Genomic DNA, 14424 nt, shown 5'->3' on the forward strand with positions numbered 1-14424 from the left:
CACCGTCCATATTGAATACATGCTAGGGCTGTCTCATGCAGGACTGGTGTATTGGTATTAGCGGGGGTATTTTTACGACATGTCGGCGGGTCTTTTGGGAGATCAGTAAAGCCTGATTTAATGAAATTCAAATCCTTAAACTGTTCCCTGCCCCAGCCGGGATTCGAACCTGGGTCCGTCAGGACTGCAGGCCACCTCTCTACCGATTGAGCCACCGCCTCGCATGAACTGAACTTTGGTGTCGTCTGCTGTGAGACCATACGCCTTAATGAGTGCAGCTTTCATCATCTCATACGTGAGATTGTCTCCACGTATTCTGTGGAGAATATCGAGGGCAGGGCCCTCAAATAAACTAAGAAATTGGAGCCACTTAGTCGCCTCGTCCAGTTGATACATGTCTGCCATGTCCTCAAAACGAGCTATGTACGGCTCGATTCGTTCGCCTTCCTTGTATGATGCGTGGGGTCGCCAGGACATGTGTAGGAAGAGCGCTAGTGGAGCTTGGGTTGGCTGCAGCAGATGTGCCTGAAGCCAAGGAATCTCGCTTGAGCTTCAAAACCTCAAGCTCATGTTTTTCTCATGCCTCACGTTCGGCACGTTCATATTCACGTTGTTCTTGCTCGCGTTCATGTTGTTTGCGCTCGTATTCGCGCTCTTTCTCACGCTGCTCTTGTTCATATGCACACTCTCATTCACGTTGTTCACGCTGTTCTCGCTCGTATTCGCGCTGAATCTTATGCTCTTCACGGGCATCACTCTCAAGCTGCTGCTCCTGATTATGCCGTGAGAGTATATACTCTTTAATTTCGGTTGGGTTCGTAAGACCCATTTCTTTGGCTTCCTGTAAAAATACAGTGGTAGCCATGACGCTAATTTACTAAGCAAGCCGAAACTGAGTACTGGCTGCTGCTTCGCAAACGAATGCTAATAACATAAGTAAAGAATACAGACACAAGCTAGTGGTGACCAGTCTTATCTAGTTAACTGGCAAAAATAAATAAAAAATGCAAATGACTGGGAAGACTCAATAATTAACGCAATGGGTACGGCGACTTCCCAGGAGTGAATAAAATCGTCTGGCGTTACCAAGAATAAAGTACTAAATAGAGTTAAGTACTCTGTGGATTAATAAAGCAAAAATTCACTTGCTAAATTAACGGTAAACACCAGTAAACTTGTGCCTATAAACTTTAACGATAAATACCTAAATATGAACGAGTGAGTATTATCTCATGAATAGCTTTAGAGCTAGGTGTTAATATCCTGGAATGAGGTCGCCAATTGTCACGGGGTTTTTAAAATAAACGCAAATATTAAAAGATAATGTTCAATAATACTGAAGAGCAGGGACAGTGAATTGTCTTGCTAAATCAAGCAATGATTACTTTATACTGGCTTGCTTCGCCGATTTTCTCAGAACAAGAATTTACAAACTTTCTCAACAGTACACAGCAGAGACTAATTACTCACAAATGCTGATTTTTAGTACTGTTAGCCTCTGGAGAAAGTGACTTCACCCCTGACAATAAATAACTAATACTATTGATAATATCTGGTTCTTGCTGATGCGTAACTCCTAGAAGGCACAACGGATTTTAAGTTTAATACAACAAGACTGGCCTAAGTACCAGTTATGAATGGCAAACATTTATGCAAGCTAGGAGCTATAAGGGAAATAAGCTTAATTGTGGAGAAATGAAACACGAGTTTACATTACATTAAGCTCAAGAAATAGAACTGTTAAATTTATTGACTACAAAGAAATAAATTTAACGTTACATCACAAAATGAATTCAAATAAAGAGATCGTACTCACTCACTCACTTAAAAGCTAAATTCTTACGCCTAGAAAAAAAACAACATGCGGCGCAGCCGACCAGCATGTGAGGAAACAGCACACTTAACTAAACTCTTAAACCTAGGAAAATACGAAAAGGAAATACTGGACAATGAATGTAGTGTATCACCAAGAAGGGTGGGAGCCTGGAGAACTGCAGTCTAGTGGAGTCTGGGTGCTAGCTGACCTCTCACTCTCTCACTGCTGGAGCACAGAACCTCACTTCGTCACGACAGACACTTGACTGAATTAACTCGTGGGAAAAACGGGAGCGCTATAGCCGCATTTTTAACTGCTAGAGTGAGCGAAACGCGCCCAAAACAAATCGCTCAGCGGAAGCGCTAATGTCTTGCACAAAGACGATCACTTATGACAGTGAAAAATTGATTTGAAAAGACTCCTGACCGAATGAGCGGTTAACTGAACGATAAACTGGGATTCCACTAGAGTTCGTGGTTTCCCAGAAAAGCCAATGTCACTAGCCGACTCGTGACATAGAGTGTATTGGTGTTGTGCTGAGGAGAGGTAGTTTGAGGTGGTTTGGGCATGAGAGGACGGGTGTTGATAATTGGGTGCAGAAAATGAGAAATGTTAATATTAGGAATGGGGTTCCAAGGAGTAGACCAAAAAAGACATGGGACGAGGTCATTAAGTGTGACCTCTGGGTTAAGGGACTGAACAAGGAGTCTGCCATAGGTCGAGCAGCATGGACAGCCGCCATTTGATGACCAAGGCCGACACATGCTAACATGTTGGAGCCTTCAAAAACAAAGCGATCAGACATTAGTCTGGATCACACCAACGGTTTTTAAACTGTTTTCAGTACCATCGCAGTACTGTACTATATTATACATTGGCTACAATAATCAAATAGTATAATACAGTACAATCCCAGTTAACCGGGTGGCTTGGGGAATTTACCTTCCCGGTTACAGATTTTTCCCGTATTTCTGATTTTCAAGTCAAATCTATACAAAGGCTATCACAGCAGTAAATACAGTTCAGGTACTCACCAGTCACATTAGGGGTTACACTAAGAGATTCCGCCTGAAAAACTGCCTTATAAACACACACCATGGTCATAACGCACGTGTGCAATGTCTAGCAATTTGCAGTACTGCATTTTGCACCAGTCCATTGTTTACCGAATTACTGTATTCATTATATGTACTGTATTCATAAAAATTGAAAAATAAAATAAAGAAATAAAAGCTTGAACATTTATTAGTGAACTGATGATGTGTTAAGACTGCACTGTAGAATTATCACGACACCTGTGCCCCCACGTGAGTTTGTTTACGTTTCCGACTGTTCTTCTTCGTCCCCACCTGACCTCCATCACTCCACCCCTCACCCGCCACTCAGCTGTTTTGCAGAAAATAAAATAAATGATGTACGTATGAAATGCAGGCATATTATTTATTTATTTTTCTTCCAACAAAGTAAACTTTCATTCCTATTAACATTTATATTCAGCCATTAGTGTTTTACAATATTCGCCTTTTTCAAGTCTGTAGCGTATGTCCAGCTTCTGTTTCAAGGTAAGCACGATATGTTTACGTTTAGTTTGCACTTTAGGCATTTTGGAGTGTATAAATTACCGTCTATCAGAGGAACACAATAGCAAGAGAGCTTGTTTACTGTTTGGTGGCAAAATGCAGACTGGTGATTTTTGGAGGGTGTGGAGGATGACTGAATTCAAGTAGGGAAAAGAGGGGGAGAGGAGGGGTGGTTAAGAGGATTTGCTAGGGATTTACATTAGCCGGAAATGCCTTCATCTCGCTTTGTCTGACTTCACCCAGCCTCGCGTGACACAATCAAACGGCGGTTTGGCGGTCCATTCAAATTGGCACACAGTTATAACTTACTGACATTTTTACCAGCCCTTGAATTTTCCCGTTGTTCTGAGTATTCCGTTTGTCTGGATACCGGATAGCTGGGATTGTACTGTATATATAATAACAATAATGTGCTGTACACTGATAAACATGTCTTTTATTTACTGTATTGTGGCAAACATAGCTGACGTGGTCAGGCAATCCAGACTGCTTCTGGCTTTATCAGACTTTTTCCAATATATAAGAATTTAGTCCAGTTGCTCCTTGATTCTGATAAATTCCAGAATACTGAAGTCCATTATGTCGAGGTTTTACTGTACTGTACAGTACAGTACAGTACTGTCAGAATTCAAATATGCAGTATACAGTACGAAGACACACATATGTCCAAACACTTATTAATACTGCAAATACAGTACTGTTACTCAAAATATAGAACTGTTTCTAAATAGCAGTGGAACAGCAGTAGTAGTTAATTTAAAAATCCTTCCACGAGCTTCCCAACTGCCTTCATGTCAGCACTAGCAGCCTTACCACTCACCTTGACATTAAGGTAGGAAAAACAGTTTTAAAACCACATAAACCAGCCACGACTAGCATTAAACTGCCCTTATTAATCAGGGCCTGCATGTTCCTTTAGCATTGCAAAAAAGAAATAGACTGTAAGCTTAGGTTCAGGATGAAAGGAGTGCATCCTTGGTAGCAAACTGTCATACAGTGTGATAAATGTATTTCTGCAATAAAGAGAAACTGTAAACATTAACATAAAACAATAAACATGACATTCATATATCAGTAACATAACTGTTTATCATAGCTGTAAAGTATTGTAAACTTGATATTCAGTACCATTATTCATACTGCTGGCAGCACAATATTTTTGTTATGTGAGCGAGTCTCGAGAATGCTGCCTCAGCCTGCCAGGCTCACCACTTAGGACTGTGACCACCGTTGGTTGCAACTCGAAAATACTTGTGAAGGCAGCATGGGGCCTTCATCATGAGTACTAATTGATTGTAAGTCAGATGGTCATAAGTCGAGGACTGTCTGTAGTGATTTATCATAGAACAAATAAATAAATAGCGAAGCCTTGCTGTATGCGATCAGGTTATGTCAAATGAAAACCTATCGCATACAAGTATCATAAATCATTGTCAATTTGACATGGGTTCAGTGGGGATATGTTGGGGATCAAGGGCCATGTAACCTAAAATCTCAAACAACACCTCTGCTTCCCACATGGAGTATATGTTCTAGGCCAGTCCAAGTTGTCATCAAAGGTCCTCCAAGGCTGGGGGACAGTTGGAGGGCCGGGACAATCACTCCAGGTTACCAGGAAGAGATGGGCAAAGTGGAACAAAGTAGTAAGGTCGAGGAAAAGCGTAGTGGTGAGGTCTAGAGAAATTGTAGCAGTGAGGTCGGGGGAGAGTGTGGCAGTGGAGGAGTGTAGGGATGAGCCAGGCAATGATGAAAACAAGGCAGGCTAGATAAAGGCAGGACATAGCATTTGCACTTCACTTAGTGATGGCCTCGGTTCGTCCTCGGTGCTGGCAGTTGTTGCAAGAGAGAAGAAGGAGGTGATGGTGGTCTGCCATGCTGCCTTTTTCTTACTTGCCAGGAGCTACCTGTACAGCTTAACCCCTAGGGTACGCAATTCCCCAGCCTCGATTGCCCCCCAGGACGCAAAAACAGGCCAATTTTTCAACTTCCCCAAAGGTTAAAAGTTTTACGCCCGATTTATAGAGCTTGAATTTACACACCTGAAAATGCAAACCCCACCCTCCTAGACCCAATAGTTACCGAGCTATGGCCTGTCAAAGTTTATAATGGTTACCCGTTGCGGCCCTGGCGAGAAAGAAAATACACCACTCGCACCTGTTTTATTCGCAACAATACGTACAAATATCACCAAAATCAATTTTTTTTGGTGTGTGTAGATGTTATAAACCATTGTAATGTGCTTAGAAAAAAATAAAATAGTGACAAACCCCCCAAATAAATGATAAATAAAAATTATTCTTCTCTCCTCTCCTCTCCTCATACCTCCAATCCTCTCCCTCCCTCCCCTTCCCTTCCCTTCCCCTCACCTAACCTCCCCTCCCCTTTCCCCTCCCCCCTCCCCTCCCCACCGAGCTGCTAAATCTAGCAAGGGAAATTGGTCATGAACCCCCCAATAAAAATATGATAAATAGTAAAAATTATCCTCCCCTTCTCTCCCCTCTTCAAACCTCCAATCTCCTCCCTCCCCTTCCCTTCCCTCCCCTCCTCTCTCCTCTCCTTCCCTCCCCTTCCCTCGCCTAACCTCCCCTCCCCTCCGAGCTGTCAAATCTAGTTTTCGTTTCGTTTCATTTCATTTCATTTCGTTTTGAAGGCTCCAACATGCTTCCATGCATCGGGATAAAATAAAATGTCTTTTTCAGTGGGTTTCGACTAAGGACACCAATAAATTACAGGTAATGATTCAAAAACACTCGGCATGAAGCGTTAAAAAATATGCAAAATATTCGAGGCCGGGGAGGTGTTAGGGGGTGTGGGTGGGGGGTAGGGGGGTGGGGGGAGCTGGTAAGGCCAGGAGGGGGTGGGTTGGGATGGAAGGATGGGAGGAGTCCACCACAAGACACAAAGAAAGGGCCAAAGTGGAGTACAGGGACATTGAGGGAGGGTAGGGGGGAAATAACCCCCCCCCAGTTGACTGGGGGGGGGGACATTTGGGGGGATCCACATGGGAGGGGGGGATGCATGAGGAGGGGATGGGAGGGGTCATTGTGGTGGTAAGAATGGTGGGAGGTAGGGTAGTAACAAGGTAGTGGAGTAGAGAGACGTGGTGAGAGGGAGGTGGGGGGTACACCCCCCACCACCTGGTTACGGGCCTGGGTCCCCCCTCCGGTGTGTCCAACACTTAGTTCTGATTGGTTAGAAGCCATCTACATCACAGCTGGGGTGGAGCCAGCTGCCGCCAGTTTTTTGTGGATGTTGTACGATTGGTGTTGCTCGTCCTCTTAAGAAATTGTGCATAAAGCCCGATCGATGAGATTAGCACTTGAGGGGTTAAAGTGCTGCTCTATGCCATATGTCATCACATCACTCTTGACTGGGTTGAGGTCCTTGTCCTGGATGTAGGCAGTAGTGTTTGGAAAGGAACTCCTTCTTTGTGCTCAGCATTATCTCTTTCCATACTGCCGTGATGTTATTAATGGCATTTTTTTCTTTTTTAAGTTGTCCGACTCTAGGCAGAGGCTTCAGGGCTTATCCCCAAGGCCCAGTAGTCTTCTGACATCTCCACATGTCACCGCATCATCGCTAACACCCACCGTCCATATTGAATACATGCTAGGGGTGTCTCATACAGGACTGGTGTATTGGTATTAGCTGGGGTGTTTTTACGATGTGTCGGTGGGTCTTCAGGTAGATCATTAAAGTCTGGTTTTTTATGAAATTCAAATCCATAAACTGTTCCCAGCCCAGGCGGGGATCTGAGCCAGGGTCAGTTAGGACTGCAGGCCACCTCTCGAACGATTGAGTCACCGCCTCCAAAAGCAGCGCACTGAGTCAGTCTGCCCGAAGTCGCATGCCCTCACCATTTACTCCTTGGTGCAGTGGAGGAAGTGGGCCTGAAAGGTGGCAATTACCCCATGGTCCATGGGCTGGAGCATTGATGTTGTGTTTGGGGACAGGTACACCACCTTTATGTTGTCCACCCAGTCTTTCGTTCTGTCAGGATGGCTCTGGACATTGTCCACCAGGAGAAGGAAGCAGATTTCCAGATCACTTCAGTTGGCAAAGTCACTTGGTGGGAGGACTGGTAATCTGCCATATAGGATCAGCAGAGTTCGGAGGTCAGCCAAACATTGGGTTACTCTTCCAAAACCCCCTTAGGTTCTCCTAAATGTACCCTGCCAATGCATGGGGTTTATTCAAATAATAGACAAGCAGGGGTTTCAGCTTAAGGTCCCTCTCTGCATTTGCACCAAGGAGGAGGCTGTGGTGGTCCTTGGCTCCCTTAAAGTCTGGCACATGTTGCTCTTCTTTGCTGATGTAGGTCTTACGAGTGATATGTTTCCAAAACAGACCCATCTCATCAAAGTTCAGGGCCTCTTTTAGAGAGTATCCCTATTCCTTGATGATCACCTCCAGCTTGAAAGGGAAGGCCTCAGCTGCCTTGTGGTCAATACTAACAGCGTCATCATGCATGGTCATGTGTGTAAGGCCAACACAGGCCTTAAACCACTTGAACCTCCGAGTGCTTGCCTTGAACTGCTGCATTGTCTTCATTCCGCGCATTTCCTTGAAATCTTTCCTCAGATTGAGAACCTAGGTGCAGATGGAACTGTGATGGGGTGGCTGCTTCACTCTGTTAAGTTCATTAACCCACAGTGCTAAGAGATGCTCCATTTCCTCCACACTGGAATCCCTAATGTTAGTTTGGTGCTTAGCAGTCAGGGCAGGCACGTTCTGCAACAGTTAAGAAAGTCTTAGATTTGCAAATTATGGTAGAAACCACGGACTGGGCAGCTTAAGGGCCTCAGCTATCTTCCTTGTCCCCTGCCCCTCTTTATGTTGCTCAACAATGTCCAATTTTACATCAAGGGAAAGGCTATGCCGTACCCTATTAGGCTTGCCCTTAGTGTTATCAGTGGCACCACACTTGCTACTAGAGATAGTGTCATTACTATACTTGGTTTCCAAATCACAAGTTTCTGTATTTCACTCACAAAAGTTATGACTCCATTTAATGTCACACTTCACTACCTGATATTCATTGCATAGTTATACTGTTATTTGGCGACAGCGATGGTGTTTCAGTAGCCTTGCACACACATGATAGTCATGTAACACAGGGAACAAAAAGAAGACAATCATAGCTGTGGGACATATAAGTGATTGGACAAGTGACAAGGGATCTTCAAAGGGATGATACTAAGGAGGTCTTATGCACAGAAGTCCCAGAAGGAGGTTCTGCACATGTAAACAATGGGTGGCCATTTTAGGTCAAACATCTGATTGTTGGCTTGCATGGGCAGCACCATGTACACACAGGATTGCCATATGTAACCACCACAGCATATCATATAAATGAATTCCGTCATGGTTAACCAAAACTGGGTATAACTTTTTAAAAAATCATTTTATGAATTGATAGAATTCCCGATCATTGTCAACTGAACTGGGTCATTGCTGTACTTTATTCATATAGAAATCTATTTTTGGATGGAGGCAGAGTACTGAGTACCATATTCAAATAGAAATGCAACTACTGTAAATGTGAATGACTTCATAAATATATTCAGGAATAATTTAGGTATTAAATATTAAGACACAGTCATATATAATCATTTGTTTAAGTTGCCAGTTTTCATGCCATATTTGGGAACCCACCATCCACTCTCTGACTCCATTCAGTTTCTTGTAGCCTAGGAAACAGTTTGCTACATCAGGGTGCGGAGCATCAGTAACTGCTGATTCGAAATGTAACATAATGAGTGGTCTTTAAGCTTAAACATTGATGTTGAATTTACTAAATAGAATACATACTATTGTACCCTTGATGATCATCGCAATTAGGTTAGAAAAATAAATCAATATTGGCCATCTTAGCTGATCTGTACCATTGGGAATCTGACAGTTGATCTTGAGAGAATTTGGTGTTGAACTTGTTCATGTATTCCATTAATTTAGCATGCTTTGAATGTGTACTAACTTACCTATGACTCTCAGGTATGCCCTCAAAGACAAGAAGCTACGAAACCGAGCCAAGGGAACAAACCCTGAGATTCTCCTTGAGTGTTCCATCTATTGGAATCCCGTGAGTTGCCTTCCTTGTTTCGACCTGTAGAAATAGATGAAGTATATCATCAGCTAGATCATGTTAACTGATGGAAGATTTCTAGTACTTCGGTTCAGTAAAAGAAAAGATGAAAATAAATATCCAAAAGAATTGAAGAGGGGGGTGCCTCAAGGAAGAAAAGTGGGCAGTGCTATGAGCTCTTTGATAAAGAATGGAGGACTGAGCACAGAGTTGGCAAGAGAATTGTATGAAAGTGTGTTAGAGCCATAGTAATGGCACGAAGTTTAAAGGTCAAGAGTAACGGCAGTGAAAATGAAATTGTTAAAGGATGCTTGTCGATTGCGTAGGGTGGATATGATTAGAAATTTAGAGATTATGGGAGATATGAAGTATGGATGTTTATTGCTCTCAGTATAGGAGAGAGTGTATTAGAATGGTGTAGAAGTTATCATTGTTTTTAAGGGTGGGAAGAGGCATGGAATGTCAAGAAGATAATGGCTTGATACAGTAAGCAGATGTATGAGAAAGCAAAGTACAGTACCCATACACAAATTAGGGGAGAAGAGGAATTGATGAGACTTTGAAATAAATGGACGTATTATGTATGATGATACCCATGACCAGAGCTGCAAACCCCATTTTGACTCCATCCCTCATGTTTTGATGAGCTGTATACTGTATAATAAGATGAGGAAATGTGTGGTTGGTTTGGATGTGAGATGAAGTTGTGAATGCCTATACAGCAAAGGAATGGTGTGAGGCCCATTTTATGGACACTACTGATAGTTCTTCAGTTGCCACTTTTTCATATTGGTAAATCCTACTCACTTTATTATTCAGTGAGTAAGTTTTGTAGTAGGTGGGGGCGCTTACGATCCACTCACTCGATGTAGTTCTGTTTTGGGTGTCTGCCCTTTCCTCTCTTCCATCCTTCCTCTTCTGCCTTTCTTTCCTTTATTCTTTCCTCTTTCTTCTGCCTACGGGTGACTTTACACTTCCTCTTCAGCCTTTTTTTCCTTCATTCTTTCCTCCTCCTCCTGCTCATTAGTGACTGTACACTGCGTGACAAGCCAAATGGTTTCCTGTACACTTAGGAAACCATTTGCTACACTGGGTGGTAACCATATAACCAGTTATGGCACCTGGTGGTTTAGTGGGTAATTAAGGTGCTCTAGTCAGATTGAGCCTGTGTAGGTTCATATCCAAGGGGTGATTGGGGTTTATTGCTCAAGTAATGCCACTCAGAGATGAGTGAAGTTGGTCACTCTCATCTTAAATGTCAGGAGCAACTTGCCTAGCCCTGGGTTCCAACCCTTCTCTGTGGGGCAACATAGGATTTGATGATGGATGAAGTGAAGTTTAGGATGATGATGGTAATGATATGTAGGCCAAGTACTAAGGGTCAGTGTGATGTGTCATGGGAGGAGAGATCAGGGCATAGTAGATAAAAAAAATAATACCTGGAGAATTGTTTTGACAAAGCTATGTCTTTCTGGATGTGAAGTGAGACAAAAAAAAAATGAGGAAGATACACCAGTACAAGTAAGTACAAAAATTATGAAGATCTGTCTGAGGTAAGATGTTATGGCCCAGTATATTAGTGAGTGAGAACAGTGTGAGGGTGTATATAAGAGAAGATGGTGTGTTATGGTAAATCAATCAAGTATTGTGTGAGGGGAGGGTGCATATGAGGGAAGGTGTCATGTTATGTGTATGCATTTTTTGTGAAGTCAACCTCATGGAATGTGGCATCAGCTGTAGGTTGAAGAGTGGATTATACAAAATGATAATGAAGATATTTAGGCAGAGGACTTGACCTTTATTATTAATTAGAACACAAAATAATTTTTTTGTGTGTGTCTTGTGAAGCCAAAGATATCTAAGACTTTAATGATAAATGAGTCAGAGTATGGTAAACTCATTAACATGGAGTTTGATATTTTGGTATTCAAAATAATCTAGCTTTACTAAAGTATTCTTCATATTTCAGTAAATATAGTACTTTACTGGGGTAGCATAATGCTTCAGTGTATATCTAAGTAGTCAGGTGGTTAGTGTTGGTTGTAACAAAGTTGTGAGTCCATTTAACACCAGTGTTTAAATTTTGGTGCGGACAGTAGGTACCACTTATGTGTCCATCCACCCTTCATGGTATGTTAAGTAAAATGAGTACCCAAGATAACACTTACGGGAGGTAACTGTGGTAACGTGAATGATGCAGTGGCATTGTATTCTGGGATAGTGGATAAATACCCAACCACAGGCTGTTGAAATAGGGGAAGTAACTGTGTCAGCTTGGATTGTGCAATGGCTTTATATCCCAGGATAGTGAGTAAATTACTTGCCACAGGCATAAAGGCCAAAGCTATGGGAATAAGTACCAGAGCTAAGCACCTCCTGCCATCTTCTCCCACCTTCACTTTTTAAGTTAGTGATTTATTGTTGAAGTATTGACCAAGTAGTTTACAATGCTCAGCATTTACTAAGTGATTTATTGTTGAAGTATCGGCCAAGTAGTTTACAATGCTCAGCATTTACTGAAGTTCATCGCATTTTCACAAGGAAAATAAACTTCGTCATTCTGTGCCTGCATTGGTAGTACTGGTAACTAGTAGTTTTGTGGAATGTTTTGTAAATGTAATGAATTATTTTTTCAGAAAAGTGTTACTGTGGTTGGAAGTAACTGGGAAGAAAGTGCCTCAGTAAAGATCAAATTATTTTATGTTGGCTTGGCTGTAGCATCATACGTTCCTTGTTGTGCATGGTTAATGCATGACCTATTTCTTTGCACATTCTTTATATAAACAGTAAAACCTCAGTTAGTCGACCCTGCAGAAGGCGGAATTTCTGGTTAGTTGAACTCTGACCAAGGTGGGACTTAGTGTCTGTTCAAAAGGTTGCATTTTAGTTTCTTATATTCCAAGTGCAACATTTTAGTTTATTATATTTCCAAGTGTTACATTTAGTTTAGTTTAATTTATTTAGTGAACTAAATAAGTGCAGAACTTTACATAATTAAGTGACTTGCACCGCTCCATCTATGCAACCACCTATCCTGGCCTAGCGTATGACATGCGCCGAATTGTTTTTATTGTTTATTATTATTGTGGTAGGTGGGGGTGCCCATCACCCACCCAGTTAGTGTAGTGGTAATCAGTTTTTAGGGTAGCTGTACATTGAGTGACAAACCAAATGATTTCCAGTAAACCAGGAAAGCATTTCCAATGCTGGGTGGTAACCTTATAACTGACCAATGTCACATGTTTCCTAAGTGACAACATGTGGGTTGGCAGAGGGTTAGTGCCCATCCCTGGAAAACAACTAACTAAAAATACGAACAAGAAGCCTTGGACCAAGACTGACCAAAAGATGACGACTAAGGACTGAACAAAGGACGTGGTACGGGTAGCTACATGGAATGTAAGGGGTGCAGATGATTAGGTGAAAGAGAGAGATTATCCAGGTGCTTGAGGGTGCGAAAGTGGATGTATGTGGATTAACTGAAACTAAATGGGGTGGTGTGAGTGTGAGAGAATGAGAGTATGGATGGGGTATATGCGTGGGAGTAGGTGTAAATGAGAGGGCAAAAGAGGGAGTGTGTATTGTTGTGAGTAACAGATGGAAGGAGAATATGAGAGAGTATTGATCAGTTGGCTCAAGGATTGTGTGTTTAAGATTGAAAGTTGGACTACAAATGTGGGCGACTGTGTGCGTGTATGCGCCAACGCAAGATCGTGCAAGTAGAGTAAGTGAAGAGTTCTGGACAGATGTGGAAGTGTGCATGGAAAAGTTTAAAAGGAATGAGTGTTTTTGATTTGGAGATATAAATGGAAAAGAGGGGACTGTGAAGGTGGATGGAGTAATTAGTGAGTGGGGTGTGCTTGCAGAGATGGAAGAGAATGGCAGTGTTTTAGTGGACATTTGTGCCAGGCGGGGGTTGGTGATGGCCAATCCCCTCTTCAGGCACAAAATGATCCATAGGTATACATGGCGAGTGATGAGAAGGGTGGGTGGTGAACTGAATGAACGGAAGGCAATGTTTGATTATGTGTGTGTGGATGATAGGATGAGAAGGTGTGTAATGGAAACAAGAGCATATAGAGGTTGAGAGAGTGGCCTTTCTGACCACCGCTTGGTGGTGGTGAGACTCAAGGTCTAAATGAAATGGAGAAATAGAAGAAGTTAAGGACAGGAGGAAGTAGTTCACACAAGGAGGGTGGAAGGTTACAAGAGGATGGAAAAAAGTCAGAATATAAGAGAAAAGTGGAGGAGTGATTGGGTAAATATGGATTGGAGCAGATGGGGGATGTGGAAGGTGTGTGCAAGACATTCACAGAAGAAATCAGTGCAGCATGTGAGGTGGTGTGTGGGTTGAAGAGAAGACAAAAGGGAGTGCAGGGAACAGCATGGTGGAATGAATTGGTGAGACAGGCTGTGGCACAAAAGAAGAAAGCATATAGTGAGTGGATGAGAAACAGGAATGGAAGAAGTTGAGAGACTTAAGGGGAGACAGTTCATTTTTAGGTTGAAAATGAAATTATGCATCAATTTACATGAAATTTTACTGGATAATAGCTACCGTAATATTTTGGCAAAACTAATTCCTGAGCTTTTATTTGTAAATGATTAATTTAATCACTGATATTTTTAAAATGATTATATGTTTACTCACTTAGGAGCAGTAGTCAGTAAAAGTTAGGTTAAGTATATTAAGATTTTACTTTTTTTTTTTTCTTTTTCTCATGTATCGTCCTGAAACTTTCTACATGCTTAAGTAGGTATCATAGATATTATCCAGTAAAGTTTCATGTAGATTGATGCATAATTTCATTTTCACCCAAAAAAATGAACTGTCATCCTGTAAGAGAGAGTTATATGTAGAGAGGTGAAAAGATTAGTAAGAGAAAGAAGAGAGTGGATGAGGAATTTGGAAGGAATCTGAGTGTTAATTGGAGGGATTGTAG

The 14424-nt window shown here is 42.1% G+C and overlaps 1 protein-coding gene across 1 annotated transcript in view; it reads left to right on the top strand.

Annotated features, from left to right (window-relative positions):
- Positions 1-14424, top strand: part of Mctp (multiple C2 domain and transmembrane region protein) — a 674963-nt gene that overhangs the window by 573669 nt on the left and 86870 nt on the right. The window contains exon 19 of the mRNA XM_080277510.1: positions 9391-9478. Within this exon, the coding sequence (XP_080133636.1) occupies positions 9391-9478 (88 nt within the window). The remainder of the gene's footprint in view (positions 1-9390; positions 9479-14424) is intronic.

This window comes from Coenobita brevimanus, chromosome 70 (genome assembly GCF_032717465.1).
Source record: "Coenobita brevimanus isolate Jiangsu-jjx chromosome 70, ASM3271746v2, whole genome shotgun sequence".
In the NCBI taxonomy this organism is placed as follows: domain Eukaryota; kingdom Metazoa; phylum Arthropoda; class Malacostraca; order Decapoda; family Coenobitidae; genus Coenobita; species Coenobita brevimanus.